The sequence below is a fragment of the Channa argus genome, chromosome 11 (assembly GCF_033026475.1).
Source record: "Channa argus isolate prfri chromosome 11, Channa argus male v1.0, whole genome shotgun sequence".
Lineage (NCBI taxonomy): Eukaryota > Metazoa > Chordata > Actinopteri > Anabantiformes > Channidae > Channa > Channa argus.
In genome coordinates, this window is record NC_090207.1 from 7,482,213 (window position 1) to 7,508,428 (window position 26,216).

At 40.6% G+C, this 26,216-nt stretch overlaps 1 protein-coding gene across 4 annotated transcripts; it reads right to left on the reverse strand.

Annotated features, from left to right (window-relative positions):
• Positions 1-8: 8 nt before the first annotated feature.
• On the reverse strand, positions 9-26,005 carry LOC137135653 (atos homolog protein B). 4 transcript variants are annotated; one of them, XM_067520022.1, is made up of 11 exons: positions 25,638-26,005; positions 9,685-9,756; positions 9,360-9,548; positions 8,941-9,133; positions 6,346-7,597; positions 4,926-4,984; positions 4,499-4,598; positions 3,153-3,311; positions 2,518-2,586; positions 2,103-2,308; positions 9-1,303 (listed from the first exon to the last, which is right to left on the reverse strand). In XM_067520022.1, exons 5-11 carry the CDS (start codon positions 7,429-7,431, stop codon positions 1,150-1,152), a joined length of 1,833 nt encoding a protein of 610 aa, XP_067376123.1. In that variant the 5' UTR covers positions 7,432-7,597; positions 8,941-9,133; positions 9,360-9,548; positions 9,685-9,756; positions 25,638-26,005; the 3' UTR covers positions 9-1,149. The 4 variants fall into 4 exon arrangements, with proteins under 4 accessions (XP_067376123.1, XP_067376122.1, XP_067376121.1 ...); XM_067520021.1 differs by lacking the exon at positions 9,685-9,756 and adding an exon at positions 14,298-14,455; XM_067520020.1 differs by lacking the exon at positions 9,685-9,756.
• Between the last annotated feature and the right edge of the window lie 211 nt (positions 26,006-26,216).

The following is a 26,216-nucleotide window of genomic DNA, read 5'->3' on the forward strand; positions in this document are numbered from 1 at the left end:
AATACCCCACCACCCCTCCCTCCCCCCTCCCACTTTCCCCTCACTCTCAGTTCTCTGCTTTCACTGTACCCCCTCCAAAGAGAAAGCTCGTCTGGCAGAAAAACACACTCTACTTTGTGCAGCATATTGCTTATTAAGACATTTGCGAAAACTTAAATTAAAAAATACTACATCTTTGTCTTTTTTTCACTTTCTGCTCCAACATCACAATGTTCTGAACAGAATCTAGGAAAAATATATATATATAAAAAAAAAAAAAAAGAAAGATAACACCAGTGTCCCTCAGCCTGGCTACATACAATGAACTGGATTCCCCTGTTTTTGTTTGACATGGTATGCTCTATGGTCTGTACCATTTTAAGTGAAGGGGTAAGAATTTGTTCTTCAAAAGATGTCCTGAGTTTGGTCAAATCACATTAATATGTGTTAAATGAGAGGGCATCCAATCAACAAGACTGATTCTGTTTTAACCTTCTCTTTCACTGGTGTTTGTGTCTTTGCTCATGATTGTGTGAAGCATCAGGAGGATAATTATTTATCGATCTGCTCCAAAATCAGACATGTGCTTACGGTTTCTAGTTTTTTTTTTGTCAAATCCAAAGTTGGTTGAATGTGGTAGGTGGAGCTGCAGGCAGAGTGAAGGACAGTGTGATACGGCACTAGAGGAAAATTCAGGTGTTTAAGTCACAAGGCATGCATGTTAACACTGAACTCAAATTTGCCAGGAGAAGTGTTGGAGCTGTGACGTGTGTCCTGTGTGTGTCGACTTTGTCTGTTTTGGTGTATGTCGGCGTTCGTGTGCATATCTTGCTTTGTACAGATGAAGGTGTTGGATAAAGCCCTGCTTTTAATTTCATGCATGCTAGACTGCTACTACACAAATATTTAGTTTATATTTAATATCTTCACTTCATGGGAGATACAAGGAATGCCATCTTAGCCTGAATTTTTAATGGACTAATGCATAAAAAAAAAGGGAGACTTTTCCAACGACCACCACTGTATCATGTGTGCAACTGTGTCGTGTGCATGTGGCGTGTCTCATCAAGTTTTGTGTTCATCATTCAAGCAGTCTGTTTGCTTTCCTCCCTCCTCCTTAGGAAGCACAGGAGGGGCTGCGCTGGGTAGGGTCATAGGGTCAAGCTGGGGTCACACGCGGGGGGAGTATTTAGGGTTTCTTGGCACCTCGGTGAAAGATTTCAGCTCATAAGGGATCCCTGTGTCCACTTCGATGGATTTGCGGGAGAATAGCAGCCGGATATCGTTGTGCAAGTAGATCTTCCCAGATTTGGAGCTCTGGAATCTGAGAGGGCAAGAACCAAAAACACTGTTAGCAAAACACAAGGCTTTCAACAACAAAAGTTAAGCTATGAAGGAATTGAGTTAGGAATATTCTCTTGTGTCCCTGTTCCCTTGTCTCATTCTTCTGTGTTCAAAACATTAGCATATGACATAATTTGTCATCCTGTGTGCCCAAATGTAAATCTACTATGTTGCTTTTCTCAGTACACATACCATCTATTGAATGACTGTTAATCTAGAGAAAGGCAACCCTTCTGTTGTTTTTCCTGAGGTTTCTTCCATTATTTTTAAGGTTTGTTTGAGGAGTTTAGGGGCTAACTACATGGGATTTGTACGTTATACAAACCGTAAAGGCCTTGGGCAAATTTGTGATATCTGATATTGGAAATTTGGCAGGGGAAAAAAAAAGACTTGACTGAACTCTTTACAGTCATCAAGCCAGGCTAAACGTACTGACTACTGGCGGTACTTTTGTGTATACTGTACACATACATACACATCACTCTTCTCATCAGAGGTTTGGCACATTTTCCCAAATACTGACTTATTTCCATAACTGTGGAAAATTACTGTCAATGTACATACTGTGTATAGCTTCTTAGAATTTACTTAAAATCTCATCATATATATTTGAAATGGTGTGGAACTACATACTTTGAATAAAATATCCTTTTGTACAGACTTTATGTACTTGTGTTTTGTTTCCTTTATTTCTTAGCCAAGATTATGTTGCTTATGTCATATGTTAATAAAATATGTGGTGTGACAAACAATGCAGATAGCTGAAACCTCAGCTGTACCTAAGATGTATCAGGTAACAGAGAATCTTCTTCCTGTCTAGCACTCCACTCCCTGGAGATGCCTCGCCTTTCCCTTCGACCCCCTCCTCCACAGGCACCAGGAAGATACGGTGGCGCAGAAATGTTATGTGATTGACGGGCATGTCGCCAAAGTTGTAGGTCGCCAAGAACATCTTCACCACAGTTTTGTTGGGATTAAATAAGGTCTGGGGAGATATGTCAGACTAAAGTCAGCACTGCAATTTTACCTGACTGGATTCACCTAATATTTGCACTTTTACAAATTCTAATTACAAATACTTTAACATAAAATGTTAAACATTTTCATTATTTAAATGTTGTGCAACACATTGAGATATAGTGTTGAAAGTTTTTATTTTTACAGGCAAACGTACTCTGCAAAGAGTTAACTCACCACTTGAATGGTCCCTGCTTTGGGTATGCTGTATCCTTTCTTTCCAAGAGGCTCAAGGGATATCACACCCTATAAAGAAGAGAAACAGTCATGTCAGCAAACATCCTCTATTAATCCTATGAAGAAATAAATCCTGTTTTGTTTTTTTTATATACACATTTCAACAGATGTGTACAGCGGAATAACAGTCATTTATTTTTCTGGTTTGATCCATTGCTGAGATAAATCACCCTGAAGTTAGAAAGACTCTAGCACAAACAAAAAATTACACTGGGAGTCGTGTTAGGTGTGATTAATCGTTTAAAGAATTGAATCGAAAAAAAAAAAAGACACTCACCACTATTACACACGATTCAACATGAGGCATGAAGCTAAAATTTAAAAACAACTGCTTTTCTAAACATTCCAGTGCAACAGCAGAAACAACTTTCTGTAAGTCGTACTAAATATATTCACACATGAATGCTGGGACCCTATTGAAAACTTGGCGAACTTTTATATGAGGTTATATGATCATATAAGTGAGAAATGTATAGTATTCCGATGTGTCAGTTTGATTACTAGTGTGTGGCTGAGCACAAAACTACACACACACACACACACACACACACACACACACACACACAGAGACTGACCAGGAAGGGCGAGGGTGCACTGTGCTCTGAGATGTCATAGTATGTAACCTGCACAGGCAGGGTAACGTGCTGTGGGCAATAGGAGCCGCTGGCACCAATCTCAGCTGTGAAGCCTTCGATCTGGCCAGACGGGGAGAATCGCCCCTTCAGTATGGATTCCTGAAACACGCAAGACGAAGACAAGAGCAGATATACTGATTTCAGGAGTTTTTAACATCCATTTAATCTGCTTAAGTTATTAAAACTTCAGAAATGTGGAATACTGCTGCACTTTAGACTCGAATTAAGCCACAGAGTCAGAGAAACTATGTGAATTCTGTAATTCATGTAGTTATTTTTATTAAAACCAAAGCAGCACAGAACACATCACTAAAGTATCATCCTCTTGCTGACAAGGCAAGAGGATTTGAAAGCTTTGTTACTTGCTGCACCTCATTTCATGTGAATCATCTTTGAATTAGCTAGACAATAAAATAAAATGTAAATAATATTTTAGACTTTGCATTTAGACTTTGCAAATTGATTTTAGACTTTGCAAATTACTTTCCATTATTATTTGAATGTAGTTTCATGATATCACCATGCAGATAAATGTACACTTGGTCATTTGGCAAACACTTTTATACAAAGCAACTTACAAGTGAGGGACACAAACAGGAGCAAAAGAATCAGAAAAATTCAGAATCAGAAAATTGGACATCCACAAAAAAGTGGTATAGGCACAACACTGAGCACTGTAACCATCCCAGAAATGTCACAATAACAAGCCTGAATCAAAGATTTACATTTCACAAAAACCTAAAATTGGTCCTTATGAAATACATCTCCAGACCAACACCAATGATGTCAGGATTTACACTGCTCAAGGTTTGGTTGAAAATCCTGTTGAGATGGTTGGAGTGCTTTAACTTTTTCATGATGACTTTTTGTGTTTCTTTTGATCGAGTTTGGTTTAGAAGTTTGGGGGGTCCGTTGTTTAAGCCTCCAGCTTATCGAACTTCCCACAAACCTTTGTTCTGCATCTTTGGGCTTTTTTTGTTTTTTGTTTTTCACTTTTAGGAGTAAATTGATATCCTAATCACATACTGGTATATAGTGAACTTATAGACACAGGCAAAGACAAAGTGGGTCTGGTTAAGGAAGCCAATCTAAAAAAAGATAGCAGAACAGAACATTTATACAGTTAATTAAGATTTGGACAAAGAGAGTGATGAAATCTAAAAATACCTATGCCCAGACAACACTTGATTATCACCACACGATCTATATCAGTGTTATCAATGAGGTGTATTTTCTCTCTCTGTTGGCTTCTACATCTTTTTACCTCTGTCTCTCACAGTTTTTACCTCAAAGTTGCCGAGCAGCGATCTGCTGATGGAAGATGTGGAGCAGCCGGATCGGGTAGAGCGGCCAGCGTCTGCGTGTTTGCTGCTACGCAGCTGCCGACTGAGAACAAGCCTGTGGTTAGTGGTTATGATTACACTACTTTTGTCTTTCCCAATATGTCACATGCCTCTGAATGTATCTGAACCAGGAGTCCAGACGCAAGACCCTTTAATTTGGAATAACATACAACCTACCCTAATTACCCACCTCCTTTCCCTCTGTTTACGTTGCGTCAGTAAATCTGACATTACACTGATCTCATGCACTGAGACTTGCTTAGATTTACCTAATGAATCTGCTGAAGTTCTTCTCTTAATACCTTTTCGTAGTGTTGCCTTTAGTATTTGTATGTATATGTATTATTTACATAACATAAACACGACTCACCTTTTTAATCTCAGTCCACTTTTTAGTCTTCTCCCTGATCTTGTGCAATCTGTGGATGTCTGAACAAATAGTGAACAAAAGGAAAATGATGAAGTTCAAAACTGCTTGAACTGTTGCTCGCTTGAACAAACCAAAACAAAGAGAAACAAATACATTCAAATAAACACTGTGTGGGTTTGTTGTGTCTCTGTGTACCATTGAGAGAATGTCGTATGCGTAACTGTCCATTTCCTCTTACTTACTGAGCATGCACGAATATTCCCCATTTCCAGGCTGCCGTTCATCGTATAGACCACCCAACTGTCAGAAGTCTTGTCACTAGCCAACCCTAAGCTACCTGCCAGCCATTTGCTAACAGCAAACGTTTCACTCATAGTTACGTTATTTATATTAGCTCTACCTGCTCTCTTAGTCAGCTTGTCACCTCATTATCACACTTGATCAGAACCACACATGGCTTTCTTCTGGCTCTTTGCTGTTTCTTCTCCTGCCGTCTTCCAATTTGAGTCCTTCAGTCTTACATCTATCCTCTTCTGCCTGTACTAGTCTGACACATGCACTCAACACCACTGGTAACAATGACCCCACTACTGTATGAAGCTGTTACCAACTAGTGAACTGTATTGTCTCCATTAGCAAACTGCCCATGCCACAAACCCTCACACACAAAGCTCTTTCTGGGCTCCCAATGTTCCAAAGTACCAAATTCAGTTCCAGAAACATTTTAAAGCATGATATATGTATGTGTGTGTGCATGTGTGTATGTGTGTGGTTATGTGTGTACTTGTGTGTGAGAGACACAGCATACTCGTGTTGGGAACAAAGGACCCTCCCTCAATGGGCTTTATTCTGGAGCTACTCAGCCTGTTCCAGCGTAGTGGAACTCTAACACTTTTACTCTTCTCTTACTTTCTCTTTTTTTGTTTTTTAGGCTTCGGCCTCTTTTCCAGGCTCGCCAAGGTTAACAGCTGTCCTGCCACACAGGACTGACTTTCAACAGCTATTCCTTTTTCAGTATCTGAGGTTTTTGATATGGAGGTTCAAGTGTTTTTGGGGTCTGAAACCAATGTACCAACCAATTCAAGCAAATGTCCAAATGCTGTTATTGTGTTCTGCAATACAATCACCTGCAGTTTCTTTCTATTTGGAACTAAACAGGTTTAGAAAATGTCCTACTTAAAAAGGAAACATGTGCTTCTTTGCGTAATATGAGTAATATTTGAATTCTCTTGTGCTTTTTCAGTGCAAACAACTGCATTTCTATTACAGACTGTACTGAGTATAGTTATTCTGTATTCTACATATCACACTAGATGTTAATCTAACTTGTAAGGCAGCCACCTGTGCACTATGGGTGACTTGTTAGGATGCTGCAGTCGTTATGTTCAAAGTGCGCGTGTATGCATGTGAAAGAGCTGACCTTAGGCTGATCCCATGCTGGGGGCAGCAGGTGGTTCCAGTAAGGGGCAGCTTTAGCGTCAGTGCTGCGACAAGAGGCTGGACCAAGTCCTGGAGCCAGTACTGACAGCCTGCTCCTCTTTGATGTGGAGGGTCCCTCATCTTCTGAACACGACTCCCCTGTGTCACCTGGGGACAGCAGCCTTTTTTTGGCTTTATTGGATAGACGATGACCATTGGTGCTAGGGGTTTTCTCCCAGGAAGCCAGGCCATTAGAGGAGGAGGCCGCCTGGGTGGCACTTCGCTCTGGTGGGGAGGATTCCAGTCCAACTTCCCATTCTGTTGCCTCCCCTGGTTCCTGCAACTCTGTGTGGTGTGGAGGTGAGAAAGGTCCTGGTGGGCTTGTCGGGCTGGCAGGGTTCGGTATCTCATACATGGGCATTTCATATAACTGCAGAATGGGCTGCCCACCAGATGAACCATTACTACAGCTTTCATGTCCAGGGCTACTTAATGAATAAGTTGGTGTACGACCCCCATTAGGTGTTTCACTTCTGGCTGAACTTCCAAGGGAGTGGCCCTGGTCAGAGATTGGGGGAGATTTGGGTGACAGTGGAGCAAATACATCAGGAACGGGCCTATCGTGATTGTGCTGTGCTGGACGTCGAGAGGGGTTGTGGCTTGGGGAGAGGGGTGGAGACCTGGGTGACACTCCCCCCTCAGAGTCTCTGTGCTCCATCTGTGTGCAAGAGTATACAGCACCAGGCCCACCCTCCAATGCCTCCCTGTCTGAGGTGTCCCCCAGGTGAGGGCACTTATGAGTCATTTGGGGCTCCTCCAGCCCTCTTTTTACACCTCTGTTAGGCCTCTGCTGGGCATCAGTGTGGGATTCTGTGGAGGTAGAATATTCCCCCAACTGGGAGAAAATTGACAGCTGGTAAATCTTTTGGAGCCGTAACTCCTCCTGGCCAAAGTGTCTGGGTGCCCCTGGTCTGACCACAGGGTCTATGCCCTGTGTTGGAGCTGTAGGTGGAGGCAGGTCCCCCTCCTGGGCTGGAAGCTCTAATGGGGTCTTTTTGTGGGCTAACTCCACGTGAATGTGCCGCATGGTTTCTAAGTTGCAGGATAAGAGTCTTGACTAACTTTTGTGCAACAGGGTCCAGTAGGTCCACACAAGTGCCTGCAGGCAGAGCAAGATGTCCCACAGGATTAGGAAGTCCTATAGTTCCTGCTGTAATGTCAAACGTGAAACAGGAAGCTGCGCTGCACAGCACCTGAGAGGAACAAAATGCAGCATTACTATTTTAATGGAGCAATAATGATGATTGCATGAGTGATGGAAAACAATGAATAGCTTGAAAAACATTAATTGACAAGCAGGTGTTGAGCCTTTCTAAGCTGTTCTAAGCGTGTCTTCTCTAAGAACAATGTTGTCATAATATGTATTGGTATGTGTAATGTGTAGGGTCTTTGGCTTCTAAAGCAGTGACTTGAGCATGCAGGTATTCCTGTCTTGTACAGATATCCACACAGCAAAGTACGAACTGGCGACCAAAGACAAACAACATGTATCACACAAAGCTGTAAATCATATCATATCATATCCCTACTGAAATGCACAATATGATAAAGAAGATCCACAGGATTTTTCAAGGTGGTCTTATTAGTAAAAATACTCTTAAAAGTGCTGTAACTTTGAAGAATTCAGAATGGATGCAGCATAGGTGTCTCAGGTAAACTCTGAATTGCAATTTTAAATGGAAAAAGGGCTGTAAATTCTGGCCCTCATTTCATACAGTGTAGTTGTGTTCCAGGTGAAAACGTTCATAGACGCTGTCGAAAGCAGAAAAACTTTTAACCACCAACAGCCTGTTTCATATACATAAATTGCACACAGGTTTCTATGAAGACCAGCTTGAAAGATCCCGAACTAGTCCTTTAAAGCTGGTTCACCAAATTCATTTGCTGCTTTGTTTACTGTGACAGCGAGGGAATGGTATGCCTCTTGCTGTTGGTTTTGACACACTGCCTTGACACTAAATAAAGGACTATGATTCCATGGCTTTACTACGTTGTGGTGTTGTCGTAACAACATGAAGGTAGTAAACCCTTCTGCCATAACAAATGCAGATACATATTTATAGATAAAGTTTGACTGAGCATAAAATCTTAACACATACTGGTTTTAAAACACTATGGATATACAGCTTTTTAATCTCATTAATGGGACGATATACTATAATTTTTTTTGTCCTTTCAGCTTATCCTGTGAGTTCAGGGTCGCCACAGCAGATCATTTGTCCGCATGTTGATTTGGCAGTTTTTTATGCCTGATGCCCTTCCTGATGCAACCCTCCCCAATTTATACCAGGCTTGGGACTGGCACTGTGCGGCTGGGGATGGGAATGGGCTATTGGGGGTTCAGTGTCTTGCCCAGGGACATGTGGTTGGGGAGAGCGGGGCGTGAACCTCTGACCCTATGATTGGTAGGTGGCCACGCCCCTAATGGAACAATATACAATGATATATAATAAAATGTAGGTAAGGCATGAACCTGATTTGTGTCATGATTAATTGAGAAACACATTGAAGACAATGTACAAAATCAACGTCTCACCTCTGTGGCAGTCCTTGTCTAAACCTCAGCGTGTGGACAAGCTGCATCTGGCACAGCATTTGGAAGTTGCGTCTAAAATGGACTGCTAAAGGAACCTGTCTATCTCCATGGCAGCTGCCACAAAATGCTGACAACATCCCAAGACAGATAATCAGAAAAGAGTAAAGACTCCAGAGGAAGCAGGGGCTATGACCTGTGGAGAAATAACAGGATGGTGGTATTGTAAGTGTATGCTTATTGAACATGGATATACTTTTAGGAACAAGAATAAAAAAGGATTTGTTTTAACCATCAGATGTTATAGGCAACGTGGTCACATTACCTGCATTATGTTTATTTGTCCCTTAAGACAATTAATATATATTATTTTTTTCTATAAGTGACTTGTATTCAATTATCCTTGAGGCTGAAAAACTTACTTTTGAGGGGTGGGATGTCAGTATTGCAGGAGGCCCTTGAGTGGAAATGTCTCTGAACAAGAATTGTAATTAACTCTACTGGGACTCCCTCTGTGATTGGCTGATAGCCAGACACGTCCTCTTTGGTTTTCTAGTCGTGGGGTGTGGCACAGTAGTGGCATCATGACAGGATCATTCCTTCCAGAGTCCCTGAAGAGACAGAAACACATGCCAGTCAGTTGTTTGAAACTAATAATCATTAGGATATGACTATTTATCCTAAAAACACACAAACACGTACAGATTATGACATAATATATACTGATATTTGTACAATGAAAATTACCCTAATCCAAAAAGCCAGAGAAACGCACATGCGTCCAAACACCTGTCAATATTTGAACAGACATACAGCACGCTGCAGACAAAGACATGAAAACATGACAAGTCAGGAAGTCAATATTTAAGCTTACAGGACTTAGAAGGGAAAAAAAAACCCACAAACGGTATATCGATTGAAATATTTAAATTCGCATTATTTACTCAACATGTCAACAGCTGGTGAAATATTACCCTAATTTGCCTTTTCGTTAATGAAATACCCAATTTTGGTCAAATATGCATGGAGCATAAAATTTTTATTTTATTTCTAACGGTAACTTGGCATTAAATGGTGCTAGGCGAAGAGAAGCGGGCTGCTTCCTGACATACTTGGACCAGAACTTGGCAATTTGGGCTGGGGGGGGGGTTGTGGGGCCTTGAGTCATAGTGAGTGGTCGCTATGGTGACCAGTAGCCCAAGGATAACGGCTCTTTTGTGCTTGGCCACAAAGGGATAGGAGGGGGTGGTGGAGGGGGAGGGAAGGGTGGATGGTGCTCAGGGGGGGGGAGCAGGGGGAGACTGGCTAAGATAATCCTCCAAGAAAATAACTACAGAATGGTTGCCCATCATGAAGTGTGTACAACCAGCTATACATTTCAACACACTGTGCTAAAGGGCATGTGCCCTGTTAAACAGGAAGCTAATCTGGCTACCATGGTGATGTCACAAATACAAAAGCAGTATATAGGAAAACAGAGTTGGTTCCGTACATTACGACAACTGGTTACTTCACTTCCCTCTGAATCATCACACTGAAACACTGATGACACATGAAAGGCTTCATTACAGAATTGATGACACAGCCCAGAGGATCAAGCAAGATATTAGACAAAAACAAAAACAAAACAAAATGAACTAGAAAAATAATTTCCAAAAAGAAAATGCACTGTGAATGCTTTGGCACTTAAAGGATTTTCCAAAGAAAAGAGCTGAACTGTTTTTGCTATGATAGCTGAAATAGCTTAAATGAAATGTTGCTTCCTCATATACTAGTTAGGCAAATTTCAAAGCCTTCAAAGGCTATTATGTGACGTCATTACCAACATTATCATGACATCACCGACTGTTTAAAATTATAAAAATCCTAAAACGTATGAAAGATATTTAAAACACAGTATATAAGAAATAATGTCCTTTAAAAGCTGAACATTTTGAAGTTTGAACAGTGTTTCCAGCTGAAAGTATCTCAAAGTAGTTAGGCGCAAAAAAAAAAAAAAAGTACTACTACTACTACTACTACTACTACTACTACTACTACTACTACTTAAAATATCATTATTCTGAATGCTCCAGCATTTGTGGGTATTTTCCACTCAACTGAAACATAGCTGGAAATCTATCCACTGGCGAAACTGTAAGGAAAGTTGAATGAATCTCCAAATCGAAGATCACATTTCCTACTTGGTAAAATTACTCGACAGATGTGTTCACATGAGATTGTGTTGCAAGTTGCATGTGGGCAAACGTCCTTCACTTAACAAATCACAGTCTTCCACTTCAAGAAAAAGGAGGTATGGTCTATCAGAGATGACACATGAGTGCTCCAAACAAAGGGACAATAAAGAGGAAATACAGACAGCCTGATTATATACAATTGCAGTATGACGGTACATCATCAGGTATTTACATTTTCCTAACACTGCCCACAAACAATCACATTCAGATGATGTCTGAAGTAAAGCGTTAGTCACTTTTAAAAATCCACATATCAAATGGTCCAAATGCATTTGCATAACTTCACAATCAGGTAGGTTTATAGATTTTTTAATTAATTTTACACTACAAAGTAAACACAAACAAAACAGTTTCAACATTAAAATTCACATAACAACTGCTACCAAGCCTCAACAAGACTTGTTGTTGGTTTATCAATGTTCCCCAATGTGGGGAACAACTTTCAAACAAACCTGTACCCTCCCAGTCAAACAGGGATATCTGGTTAATTTCATTACCAAGTCAAATGACAATTGTCATGCAGCAAGACTTACATACAGTAGGTGAGTTAAATCAACACAACCCCTAGAATTCGCTCTTGTTTTTTTTCCTCCCCTGGGGACAGGTAGGGTCTCAACAGCAAGTACCCAGAGGCAGACACAGGGAGTGGGGGATGGGTGAAGAATGGAAGAGGAGTCAGCAATGTATATTTATAGTCTTTCCCTGTGTCAGATCTCACTGGGAGCACCTAAAGGCACTGGGCTAGGTCCCACTGGATTTCTGACCTTATTTTGAACTAGTTAGGCAGGAGATTTGCAGAGAGTGCCCAACCCTTTTCAGGCTAGATCCAGAGCCTGAGCCAGCAGAGGAGGGGAACACTCGGGCTTCACCGCAAGAAAGGTTTCAGGTTGCTGGGTGTGTGTGTGCCAGCTCAGACTTGAGAACTCAATAAATGCACTGCTGCATGTTGTAGTGGTTTTAATTTACTCAGTCACCCCTGCTATCATATTTCCCACATTCACCTCAAATCTACATGTCAAATCTGATGTATGTTAGATATGCATGACATGTGTACACTTACTGTACACTGTTCACACAGTCATGGATGTGAAAAAACTGCCCCAGTATTGGAAAATGTAATCCTATCTACATAAATGATTGCATTTTTTCATTGAAATGCTCTTATTAATACTTATCACTATTTATTGAAATTCAGTACACATTTCCTTAACTGACTGCTTCAGACATGAAGCATGAGGACTTTCCACATCATTGGCAGACCAGGTGCAATGTAACATCTGCAACATATCTGGAAGTGAACCAACAAGTAGTGATTCAGAAAGAAACAGACCGAGAGTAGAAATGGTGAAATAACAGACAGAGGAAAGAGAAACACCTGACAAGAATGAAAGAGGCAGAAAGACACAGAAAGATGGATTCTGAGACATGATAACCCATAGCATAAGGTGGTCTGGTGACTCAGTGGTAGAGCATTGGGTTGGGATGCAGAAGGTAGCAGGTTTGAATCCCACCCCACCAGGCGTGGCCCTGCCTAACCTGACAAGCCTGGGTAAAACAAAATGAGAGGGTTGTGACAGGAAGGGCATCCGGCATAAAAATACATGCCAAATCATTGTGTGGAACACGTTCGGCTGCGTTGACCCCTGAAGGAACTATCCAAAAGCCATTGATCTTTGTAGCTCATAGCCCAAAATTGAAAATAATCTACATTGGTGAGAAGCTCAAACATTTAGTTCATAAGCTGTGTCCTAGCCATATTTCTTTATTGGGGACATTTAGCTGCTGAGGTTATGTTATAATAATGCACACAAGTCAGCACATATGCACTGTTGGGTGTCAGCATGAATGTGTGAGCAGCCTTAAAGCCAAGGAAGCCTGTGGTCATGAGGTTAAAAGCCAACAATCTCAGATCAGATGACTTATAGCACATCAGGAGGCCCAGAGGCATTTCATTTCATCAACATGGCAGAGACAAAAAAGGATCTATAAATGTAGCAAAGAACTTACACTGGGTTAGTTCCACTGAGCTTCCTATGGATGTTTAAGTTAAGTGAGTTTGTATCAATATATGAACATAAGTCCACGTTCTTTTGCTTATTTTGCAGATGTTTTTTGGGTTAAGGTCATTTGTCTTTTTGCAATCTTTGAATAACTCCAAATGGATAAAAAAAAAAAAAAAAACAAACACTGAGAAACACACATTTTATAGAATGCATATATTTAGTCTCTATTATATAACTAATTTACATATCTTGTTGTTTTTTTCCATTAAATGTCCTCCTCCTCCTTTGCCATGACTGCTCTCTCACAAGACAGACGCAGAAAGTTTCAGCCAGTGACACAAGCTATCATCTTGAATGGGCCTATTGTAAAGCTTTCATCTGTAGCTGCTCAGCTGCACATCCTTGATTCTTCAGTCCGCTATTTACACTCAGCCTATAACAGAGTGTGATACCATCAGCAGAAAGTAATCAGCCTTCCAAATGCCTTGATTGTCCCATCAACTTTTAGCAGAACCCCACCCAAGCTACTCCCCTGGCCTGTACTGAGCCTGGAGACTGATAAACTCTCACAGTCAGACTCAATGTATACATTCTCAAACACAAGGAGCCACTAAACCCTTGGCAAACAATCACCTGTTGATTAGATTACAGTAACCATCTACAGTTTGGAAAACTGATGTCACTGCACACAAGGGGTTTTAATGACAGCCAACCACACCTGGCTGCAAGTGTGTTTCAGTGTTAGGCAAAAACAGAAGACAGGAAGCGGCAAAGACAGACAGAAAGTGACAGAAGGAGAGAGGCAAGACAATGTTGCATAGTGTTTCACCACACACACACACACACACACACACACACATATAGTCCTCACACAGGGGAGTCATGGCAGTAGAAACTAAGCTGGCTCAGTGACATAGTTGCTGAGAAGGCTGTTTGACATGGGGTCCCGTTCTGTCTGTGCGTCCCTCTGTCTGTATGTCTATCTAAATATCTGTCTGTCTGCCATTCATACAGCCATTTTAGGAAACATTGAGTCACCCAAGTACAGCTGACAATATGACAGCAATCATCAGAAGCAACAAGACTGAACTTGACAGCAATGACAACTTGTGACACTTACCCTTTTAAAAAGATGTAGTTTAGTCTCTCTCCTTCCTTCCTCTATTTCATCTGGTGGCTGGATGGGTGACTCTCTCTTCTTCTCTTCTGTGTGTCTATTTGCACTTGGTCTGGCTGCTCTCTCTCTCTCTGTCTCTGTGTCTCTCTGCTTCCTTCCTCCTGAATAGGTTGTGTTGTGAAAAACAGACCAGTCAAACTGTTCTGCCTCCCACCTTATTTAGTGAGGATTCCCAATAACCTGGATAATATCTTTGTCCGTCTCTCCCTATATTTTGTTTTCTTAGAGCATACCTCTCTATAATCTCATTCAAACACAATACACAAATCAAAAACTCATCTGCAACTCCTGCCTCTCTTCCGTCTCGGTCTTTGCCTGCCTCTCCTTTTATTTTTCAAGCCCCCCTCGTCCTTTTTCTTCCTTTCTCTCATTCACGCCTCTCCAGACAGTCTTGAGTACAAAAGCCTCTTCATACACTAGCATGTCCCCTATCCTCTCCTCTCAAACCTCATCTTCTTTACCTCTCCACTCTTCCTCATACTACTCTCAGGCCCCTCCTTTCAACGCTTTCTTGCTCTTCAACCCTCTCTGTCTCTCTTTTCGTATGTTTGTGTTTTCTTTCTGTCGTTTCCTCTCAGCTGAGCAAGGTGTGCTTTGCTCACTCAGCAGTGAAGGCATACAGGGGAACTGGGGGGTGGGGGGTGGGGTGTTGCCAGCTGATTGGCTAGAGAAAAGGGGGGTCAGCTATGAGTTCCTGATTGGTTAGGGGGAGGGAGAAATAGGAGGAAACCACACCCACCTGCTCCTGCTTGGCCTGTTCTGCAGAAGTAAAGAAGGAGTCCAAAGAGCACTTTCACCAAATAGTGTATGTGCATGTGTACTGCTAAATGTGCGTCCTTGACAGCTTCAAAACATGTTTTGTGTACAGTGTTGAATTCCTAATCTCTTCCCATTGTGTGCCAGCAACATGTGAGTTTGTGAGTCTAAAAGGTTTCAGAACAACAGTAAAACAAAACAAAAAAAACACAAAAATAGAGTTAATACCTCAAATTGGATGCAACATATATGTAGTTCACCCTCCCCCTTATTTTTTTATCTCTCTCACACACACACACACACACACACACACACACACACACACACACACACACACACACACACACACACACACACACACACACACACACACACACACACACACACACTAAAACTTGAAATGTACACAGTGCCAGTAGCCAACACAAGCACAAAAGCAGAAGTCTTATATTGCTGCTGGAGTCCAGATAGAGAATGCAGAGCATGTGAAAAACTTTATCGGCCGAGTACCAGGAGCAGCCTCATCTGTGTGTGTGTGTGTGTGTGTGTGTGTGTGTGTGTGTGTGTGTGTGTGTGTGTGTGTGTGTGTGTTTTGCCATCTGTTAGCTAATAAGGAACAGCACATTGACTTAGGCCAGAACTGCTTCGAACAGAGTGGTGTGGTTAAAGTACACACACTGAAAGCAGGTGGATTCTAACACCTTCCATTCATACAGACACGCAGACACACACACGCACACACACAGTGGTTGGAGACTATGCAAGTTCAAGAAACTGTGCACAAAATATAAAAGCTGTTAGGAACACATATTTAGTAGAAACCTTTTACCAGGCCCTCTGACACATACACACCTACTTGGATATGTTTTATCCGGGAAACAGGGTTGATTTGTTATCTTATCTGATTTGTGCTGGTTGAGACATGGAGAGAGTGTCATCTGTCATACAGATGTTAGGGCTCATAGAGCTCAATGTATCATTTAACTTGAGTTAAAGATAAATAAAGATGTCATTTGTGACTTCAATATAGGCTTCTTTTTCACTCTAGCAGACTAATTGGTTAATAAAAACTTTACTGTGTGTCAATTGATCATTTTGCCTGGTAAACATGCCCTTTAGCCTGCTATTCAGCCAATAGCCTAAAAATACAAGAATTTCAGCTTAGCATCACAAAAGACAAATGTGAATATCAGATCATAACAGAAAGAGCTAATCATTTATCAACAGATTTGCTGATTAATTATTTGCTGATAAACTATGTATCAACTAACTGCTTTAGCTCTACGTGCATCTACTCATAAATGCATACAGTGTGCATGGATCTGTGGAAAGATGTCACACATGATTTGTTTGACTGCATGTGCTGAGGGTGTGTGAACTGTAAAAGTCAGCAGAGACTAGGCTGGAAAAACAAGACACGTCTTCAACTGCGTACCTCCAAATATAGTGATGAAGGGATGGGGGAGAGTGAGGAGGGGGTAGAAGGCGTAGAGAATGGTGATAGTAACAACACTGACAGAGAAAGACACAAACGTGGCTAAGTCATCAAACAGGCTCAGCTGCTGCATTTGACACCCGGGGAAAAAAATAATAATGGGAACTTTAGGCTCATAAACGGCACTTTATTTATAACCTTGTGCTTCAGCATAACCAGGGACACTCACACATCTCTGTCTCTTTAAGAGACCATGTTGCTTTCCATATTTGCCAAAAAGGGTGTGTCCTGTCTATGAAGACCCTCCCCCATTCAAGGGCACTCTGCTTCCAGCAAAGGAGAGAGCAGCATTGAAAACACACTTACTCACATTCCCTCAAACACATGCACTGGTGCAATCCTGACTTACAGCATGGCAGTGATCGTTTTGATATCCACATGACTACAGCAGGGTTGGATTTTTAGTCTACCTTTTAGTTAGTATGTTTGTGTGCATCACACACACCTTATTTTTCTAGGCCTCTCAAAGTGACAGCAGCTTTGTTGTTTTGGTCAGGATGGTTGTGGGGGCATGAGGGTGGGAGTGACCCTTCAGAAAGGATAGAGTCATGCCAGTTCAAAACTTCCAAATAACAGTTAGTCACAGTTTTAAATGCCCAGTTGTGAAAAACAAGGTCCAGTTCACCCTCCTTCTTCTTTTAAGCTGTGAGAGAACAAAAGGGAGGTGGAGGAAGGGTGGGAAAGGAAAACTTGTGTATGCGTGTGTTTAGAGGGGATGTACCACTGCCACACTCTTGTTTTGGCAAGTACGAAATGTATTAGCAAAACACAAATGGAGACAAACAGTGTGTGTTTGTAGAAGTTGCCTGAAGCGAGTAGTGAGGCCAAACTGCGGCCATCAGGAAATCTCTAATATTGCAAAACAACTTACGATTACATAAAAATGACATGCAAAGATGTGGTGACTTGATGATTCCACTCCATTTAAATTATGTGGTGTAGTATGTTTGGCTTTACTAAATGAATCTGAAAGTAACCTCTCACCTCTCAAAAGATATCTTACCTGAAGAGACTATGATTTCTGTATTAGGCTAAGTCTTTTTTATTTTCCTATTTTAATACCCATGGTTATAATGTGTTCCCACATGGTAATACAACATTAGCTGCTTTCTATTTTTAGCATTTCAGCCTCTGTATCTCTGCAGGCCAGCGTCCTGCACAATATGTCCTACTTTCTTTATTCAGACAAGTGGATTTTACAGTAGAACAGAATCTCTAAGAAAGATCAAGTTTACCTGACGGTTTGACTGCTATAACCCCACCCTAACCACCATAGGCAAACTTTATCATTACCAGATAACCAGTTCCTGCAGGTTGTTCCCACCCGGAAGGGCTTCTTTATATTTACATCTTTGGAGCACTGTAAATATCTGGTGAGATGAACTCTTTATCGAAGGGCATGTTTGACCAGCTGCGAGCTCACAAGCTGAAAAGATATATGTCTGTTTAAGTGTAAGCATTTATCTCCACTGCACAGATTAAAATGTGCATGTGTGCATTCTCTTTGTGTGTACTTTTATTATTTCAAGCTACCATATGTATGTAACTTCTTTGAAATATTGTTTCAGTAAAGATATGCTTCATTAGGGTAGCTGATTGATTTCAAGTGTCATGCTACAGGTAGCTACATTCCAAAAACATTGCGTATTATAACTTTAGGCAAACTAGCCAGCAACATGTGAGCCACAATGGTAGAGGTTAAATTTAGGAATTGAGGTCAGGTTTAAATTGGGCAGTTGCAGAAAATAGACATTGCTGCACTAATTTTAAACACTGAACTACTCTATTAAAAGAGTCCCAAGATAACCTGTTTGTTTCTCCATTACAAAAAGTCTGCTCTATTTTTGCTTTAATATCCATCCCTTTATTTAAATTGTTAGTTCTGGAACATAGTTCTACCTCCGAAAAGAAGTTCCTGGTGAGGGGTTTGTATTGTTTGACAGTTGAGGAATCTCTGTGGCAATTATAAGAACAATTTATGAAGCCACTGTACAGCAGCAATGTGAGACAACCACATTCTGCAGACATGGAAAGTTGTAATTAAATTTCCTCAGAAAGATAATAAAAATTCTCTGTGATCCAATTTGCCTTTCAACACCTATAATACATTCAACCATTATTGTCCATCATGTACAGTATATTAAGCTGTTTCACGCATGATTTTGTCTTTTTTAATCATAAATTTAATTCTACAAGTCACAGGACAATATACTTTTCAGTTTCTTTATCAGAAAAGGTTTGGACAAGACATTGAGGATGGGAAAACAATGGAAGAAAAGTACAAAAATCCACCAAAGAACAAAAACTCAAATACTTATTGATATGTATCAGGAGAAAGGAAAAGTAGTTGGGAAGAATGGTAAGAAACACAGAGATAGGGAGAAGTGTGCCAGCCTGAGTCTTGGTGACAGGATGGACCAGCTCAGTGGATGGAATGTTCTAAAGAAATATGTTGCCTATTCATGGAGGACAGGAAATAAAGCTCTCTCCCCCTCACAGTCATCCTTTCTCTACCCTGCATTCGGCTGTCTTTTCTGTCTTTTCTCCTCGCTCACTCTGTCTCTTCACCTCCATTTCTGTGTGTGTGTGTGTGTGTGTGTGTGTGTGTGTGTGTGTGTGTGTGTGTGTGTGTGTGTGTGTGCGCGTGTCTTCCTCTACCTACTTCTGGTCTTTCAGTTAAAATCAAATCCTTTATTCCCATTCAAGCTTGGGGAACTCACACAGTGAGTTAGCGTTGCACCATTCAGCTTGATGATGAGCAAATTTAGTCTAACCTGCCATCTAAGCAGTGAGATAAAAAGAAAATTAAATAAAAAAATATTTGGTATGTAGCATCAATACCTAACCAGGTCATACAGTCACTATTTAACCAGGCAAACTGCCTAATGATTGGTTGCTAGGCAAAGACGAAAAAACCTCATTTATACCCACATTTCTTGTTCATCTGTGCCACAGTTCATCTATAACCCAGGACTAGTAGACATTCTATGTGAGCAGAGGGGATTCAGTTTGATTTCTTGTTGTGTTTGCATGAAAAGTGTATATAATTAGAGAATAATTATAGGAAATTACTAAAGTTAGTCTTGCATATAAAAGTTAGATGCATTTACAAGAGTTAAACAAAAAGACCAAAGAAGCTTGCACAAGTGCATGCATATAAACATATAAATATATAAACATATATACACAGAAAGCACTGACAGAGCTGCTCCATTTCTATCCATTTTGGCTTGGGGGCACTACAGGGTAAAGGGGTAGGTGCCTGGTTAATCCTGATCCTGTCCAATACAAACATACACACAAACAAGCAGCAGTTCATTATGATACCACAAGAGTTGTTACTGTGTTTGAGCCCTAAGGCAGAGCAGTATACACTAGATTTGCAGCTACTAACATGGCTCAGAATCCAAGTGGGCGACTATATGCTCTTTCAATTACTCAGTTCCCACACAACAGACTGAGATTCTGTACTGACACACAGGAAAAGAGTTCAGTTTAAGATTGACATTCCCTGCCTGCTGGTTCTTTCTACTAATCTGAGACTCACCTGGTGGAACAGTTTGTAACCAACACATACAATGTGCAGAGTAAATCTTTTCATTGTGTAAAATGTAACACAATGAAAAGAAACATATTTAGATATAACACACACACACACACAAACTGTACACCTCTTGTACTGCTAAAAAGTACTGCTATGCTTTGTACTGCTATGTACCACAACTCTAAACTCTTCATTATGTACTGTTTCAACTTAACTCATCATAGTCAGGTACACACGTTTCCACTGTAAAACAAAATGCTATCTATTTTTTACAACAAAATTCAGTTTTGATCACCATTTTAAAGTTTTTTTTTAACCCAACATAATATTATTATTTTAGTAAAAAAGTTCTGAATGTGTCTGGCACAATGTTTGAAGGGGGAACATTATTTCATTGTGTATAAAAATCTATTATAGTGACAAATGATGCATGCAAATGAACAGGCTTGTCATACATACTCTGTCTCCACAAGATGGAGGTAGCACAGGGAGATGGAGGGCTTTGATGCTAGGCAAGGGAAACGAGACAAATGACGACATTCTGGAGAGTAATGGACGGTGGGAAAAAGACAAGGACGAGAGGGAGAAGGACAGAAAATGAGCAGGTCTTAACCTCTATGTTGACCTACATACTGCACAGAGTAGAACGCACGGAGAAACACCTGCCTTTCAAAGACATTAAGTCTGGGGCTTGTGGAACCCATTTCAACAGACGAAGTGGCTCATAGGCACACATAAAATGATATGTGTATCTCATCCATTAAGTGTGAAATTTAACCCACTTATGAGGCTCCCAGCACTGGATTGAGTGGTGAAACAACATACTTAATTATGAGCACAAAAGGTCCTGCAACCACTTATTACTAGCAAAATACACAAACCGCACATTCTAAATAGCACATTTTAAACCCGTTTTTATCAAACACATTTTTACAAACAACACCAACGCAAAAAATTCCTTCAATCCATAACCGATGTAGCAAACCAATGTGTTGAACCAATAGTGGTATGTTGTCTTGGTGCAGTCTACACACAGTATAATCTTCCACTTTCCAACTAGATATCTTAGTTTACATATTTATACATTGTGGCACTGCCCCAACTACAGCTGCAAGTAACGATCATTTTGATAATTGGTCTTTCAAATGTCTGAAAGCTTAGAAAAAAGAAAAAAAACACTGCCCATTAGAAGTTCCCAGAGACCTAAATGTCATTTTCAAATGGTTAGTTTTACCCAACAAACAGTCATGAATCCAAAGATATTCAGTTTAAGATTATATTACATGGAGAATAAAAAAGTCTTCTAATTTCAGAAGTTAGAACGTATGAATTCAGTCAGCTATTCAGACAACATTAATTTGATAATCACTTAAATAACTAGTTTACTGTTTCATTTATAAAATGTTACAAAAACTTGAACTCTTTCCCAGCGACTAAGGTTAAGGAACTAGGTAAAAGTCCCTCCGGCATTGTGATTTGCATTTCCATAGCACGGACAATGCACCGAGATGATGAAATAAGTTAGCCCCCCACTGTCCCAACTCCCTCCACTCCTCTCCCGCTCACTCCCTACTATCTTCATTCATATTCAAATGTCCATTACAGCTATAATCTAAAATAGGCAATTACTGCTTTATTGTAGCAAGCAAAACAAAACAACCTATTTTCTGAGCTTGTTTTTAAGAATGCAGCAAGTGTGAAATCTCAGGTACTAGCCAATCATTGACATTTAGCACGGCAGGCCTTGCCACAGAGATTCCTCAACTGTCAAACAATACAAACCCCTCAACAGGAACTTCTTTTCGGGGGTAGAACTATGTTCCAGAAATAATTTTGCAGCCTGCTTCTGGCAGTGGAAACACAGGTAGAGGAAAGTTAACAAGAAAGAAAAAAAGCCACTTTGGTGAAAGGGGGCTTTATTAGAAATTCTTACATTAATGACAAACAATTGATTGACTAAGCTGATTATTTTTTAGGTATGTTACTCATGGTTTCAGCTGATGCATGACTTCAACCTGTATACACAAATGTCTATGTTAAAGATAGCAGAGACATAACTCTCACATACCCACAGTGTACAGAATAAGATATTAAAGTGCTTTGTCTCCAAGCGTGTAATGTGAAACCATGTTAATTTATTCAGCAGGTGGAACTGTCGCCTTGCCATCCTCCTCTCTCTCTCTGGAACTCTGTTTTCAGATGTGTTAAAATAAAGGTTGCTTCTTTAGCCACCAAGCACTAAACAAAGATGGACTATTAGCCAGATTATCTCTCAAAAGGTGTTATGTTGGTTTTCTGCCATTAATAATAAATGAAGTTGGATAAATGAAATGAAGGACGTATGCCAGCTTTTGCATTTAGATTTTTCAATCTTCAGATGGATAAAATTCAGCTGGGGTATCATGTTAAAATGACATTCAAGCATGAAGTGGCACGATTAAAGGTAGTGTTGCATCTATGAACTCAATCATCATTTTGGGTCTTAAATAGAGTATCCACTCGTGTAACTGCATCAGTGCTCCGAGCCTGTTAGAGGACTAACAGTTTACTCTTATTTCAAGACTGTTAAGTGGACTAACTGATGTTCAGTAGTAAGGCTGAAGCTAAGTTTAGTTTACACGTGTGTACAGACTAAAGGTAACAGAATAAGGGTTTCAGGGTGAAAGTGGCACCAGTCAAAGCTGCACAAGTGCTATTTTAGGAGCTCAGGAATACGCTGTTATTAAGTGTGAAATATCTTTTCTCCAGAAAGTTACTCTCCATTATATGTCTGTTATAAGTGTGAGGATATTTGCTTTGATAAAAATCTGTACATTTTTTTAGCCACTGGGCTTCCACAAACAATGGATCAAATAAAATACTGACAAAAATATTCACTTGCGATTAGTACTGCACTTAAGGTGTTATGTGAATAAGAGGACATTCATTTTTAAGAATAACTTTGCAAATAGACACACTGAAATATAGAAAAGGTGGTAGTATTTCTGCATTTTAAGATGTACTCACAGTGAAACCATATTCCCTTCCCTTACCCTTTAAGGATGCCTTCACTGATATTTAACTAATAAAATATCTCTGTACTTCTAGCTAAAAAAGTTCAGATAATGTCATCTTGTTACTCATACTGTGAACTCTTTAATCATGGTCAACCGGCTTTTTCAGAGTGCCTCCAGATGATGTCATCTGAACTTCTAATGATTAAAAACTCCTCAGGGTGAATATAGGAATATAGGGAATATAGGGAAGTCAGAAGGGAAGTTTAAAGGTGTGAATGTACATTTCCACCCTAAACTAAAGCTACACAAAGCAAGTTGAAAATTGGTGAAGTCGCCATTCAAACCTAACCCTTAACAGTTAAGAAGGTCTTTATTTAAGAGAGGTAATTTTGCTCTTATAAGGATACAATATGTGCATGTACACTCAGTCACTCCTGCACACAACAGAGATCAATATAGCCCCGGAGCAGTGTTGAGTACTAGATCTAACCTACATAATCATCTGTAATCTCTTGACATCAAATCCTGCAGACATTGGAGGGCTGACAGCAATCCTTCATCAGCTCAAAGCATTTAATAGCCACCCCCACTTTCTGCACACAGAGTGCTGCCAGGTACAGACACTAAAAAGGAGAATTGCAACCATGAACCATAACCACGCAGTGAGATAGCCTTAAGAGGTATGGAAGGTATTACTAGTTCAGACATTGGTTGAAAGCACAGGGGGACACAGGATCAATGCCCCCCTTAAATTAAAATACATTAACCATGAATGTACACTGTAGCTAAACTGCAGTCAAGACAAGAAGAGTGTATTGAAAGCCAATGTTTGACATAGGCTGTCTCAGCATGGTATATTTATACACAAATCCAATGAAACTGGATTCTTACACAAGTCAGCATCATGTACTCTTCTTCTTATCAGCCTAACATGTGGCTATATATATATATATATATATATATATATACAGACACACCAACATGAGAAATTACATGTATTCTCATAAACACAGTATTGCCTAACTTCATGTATTTGGCTTGGCAGTAAACATACTCGATGAATAATAAAGTTGTCAGGTCAAATATTGGCAGTAATACATGAAGTGAGAAAACAGAACAGTCATCATTTGGGTTTCCTGATGTTGTTGTCTATGCTATAAATGTCCCACTCTAATGCTTAGTGAGCTTTTTATCCCTCTGTCCCTCCCTTTCTTTTGATGTGAAAGGATTTTCTCAGTTTCTTTCTCTCACCTAAACAGACACAGTTAATATCACCCCTTTCATTTTCCCAGCATATTGTAGCATTAAAGAACTTAGATCAAACGACTGACTGTGCTTAGGACAAGCCCAGACCCAGGACTGCTGAACAACATGCACCTCGCCTTTAGGTTTGGCTAAAGTGAAAAGCTGCATGACGTCACACTCAGCTGAGGACAAAGCCAACTGGTTTCTCCTAGACAGAGAGGTGGGTAGGGGTGGTGGTGGTGGATGGCCGTCAGAGCAACACAAGGACAAGCAAGAGAGAGAAAAATGTAGACATGCAGATGGATTTGTTGCAGCAATGTATGTACATGCAGAAATCTTCTTTAGATGTGAGTGAGAGAGGTGGTGGAATCCCAAGTGCATCTGTACTGCAAAGAGTAAGTGTGTGCATACACGTGTGCCTAATGTCTATGTCAATGCCACCATGCTGTGCTTGTCAGGACAATGGGAGCCATGCATTGCAGCTGGAAACTATAACACTGGAATAACTAATTCTAACACCTATTAGATTTATATAGCCTATTGTACAAACAGTTAATTGCCAGCGTCAATGTTCTCTGCACTATGATGCAACTCATAAGTGCATTCCAAGGGAACGACACATCCCCTGCACTCAGTGCTATCCTCTCTCTGGTAAGCTTTACAGTGATCACATCATCACTCCACCCGCATGCTGAGCTACAGGCATAACCTCACAGATATATGCCAGTGCTGGTTGCTCCCTCCTTCTGCCACAGTCCATGTATGCACAATACCAGGAGGACATATTAGTATGAAGTTGAAACCAAATTAAATATTTACACATGCATTTTGATGAGACATGGACCCATGGCAGTGATCACTACCTTGGTTTTTCGTACCACTTTGTCCCTAAGCACTGCAGACTGCACACACACACACACTGATACAAACACATAAATAAAGAAAGAGTGAAGAGGAAAGACAAAGCAAGGGAACGCCCCCTACATCATAAAGCTGCTGTCAGATCATCAGCTGGCTTAGGGTGGATTCCAGTCATTCCTCACTTAGATTTAAAGATTAATTAAAATTTTAAAAGATGTTTGTAAGGTATTAGCGCAAACCTTTAACCGCAACTGCCCAGAAAGGACGAAATAACCTGAACCTTTGTGCGATTTTCACAACCTACAGAGTTACCTTTAAAGTTCACACAGTGCTGCCGATTAACGTTAAGACGCTAGCTAAATCTAAAGGTCCTGACGTTTTCTTACCTGATAAAAAAACAGATGGAGTCAAGAGGTGGAAACACAGCCTGGCAGGCTGAAATCAGGCGTCCTTGTCGTCTGGGAGTTCGGCCTTTTTGTTATCTCTCTGTCGTGTTGACTGCTGCCTGGTCGGATTTCAGGTAGCTAGCTTAACGTTCTGGGACGAAAATCGAAGCAAAAAGCCGATAGCTAGTGGCTTCGGTCGGAAGTCCGATGGCTAAAAGTTTCAGTGTCGTCGTCCCACTATGTCTTGCCACATAGCTTGCTCGTTGGCTGACTACGTCCCTTCCTCCCTGTCTTTTTTTGTGCTCGCAGCTGTTTTCGTTGTTTCAACCTTTGCCTGAAATTCCTTCTCTGTCCCTTTAAACGCCGTTTCCGGGGTTTGCTGGTCTTTATATAGAGGGCGGGGATTTACGGCCAGCTGAGCGCCTGTCATTTAAGCGATTGGACGCTTCTGTTCTGCTTAACCAATAAGCGCCTAGGGATAATTCCCTTATTAAAACATGCAGATTTATTCAAAGATCACAACCGGTCATTGGGCTTTGGATTTCCTAAAGAAACGCCCATACACGTGCTTTTTCTCCC

Excerpts from the sequence above, each read along its gene's own strand:
- LOC137135653 (XM_067520020.1), bottom strand. The coding sequence starts at position 7,431 with ATGCGGCACATTCACGTGGAGTTAGCCCACAAAAAGACCCCATTAGAG. Across the intron at positions 4,985-6,345 it reads CAGCATGGGATCAGCCTAAG|ACATCCACAGATTGCACAAG; the intron begins GTCAGCTCTTTC and ends CTATTTGTTCAG. Across the intron at positions 4,599-4,925 it reads AGTGGACTGAGATTAAAAAG|TCGGCAGCTGCGTAGCAGCA; the intron begins GTGAGTCGTGTT and ends GCTTGTTCTCAG.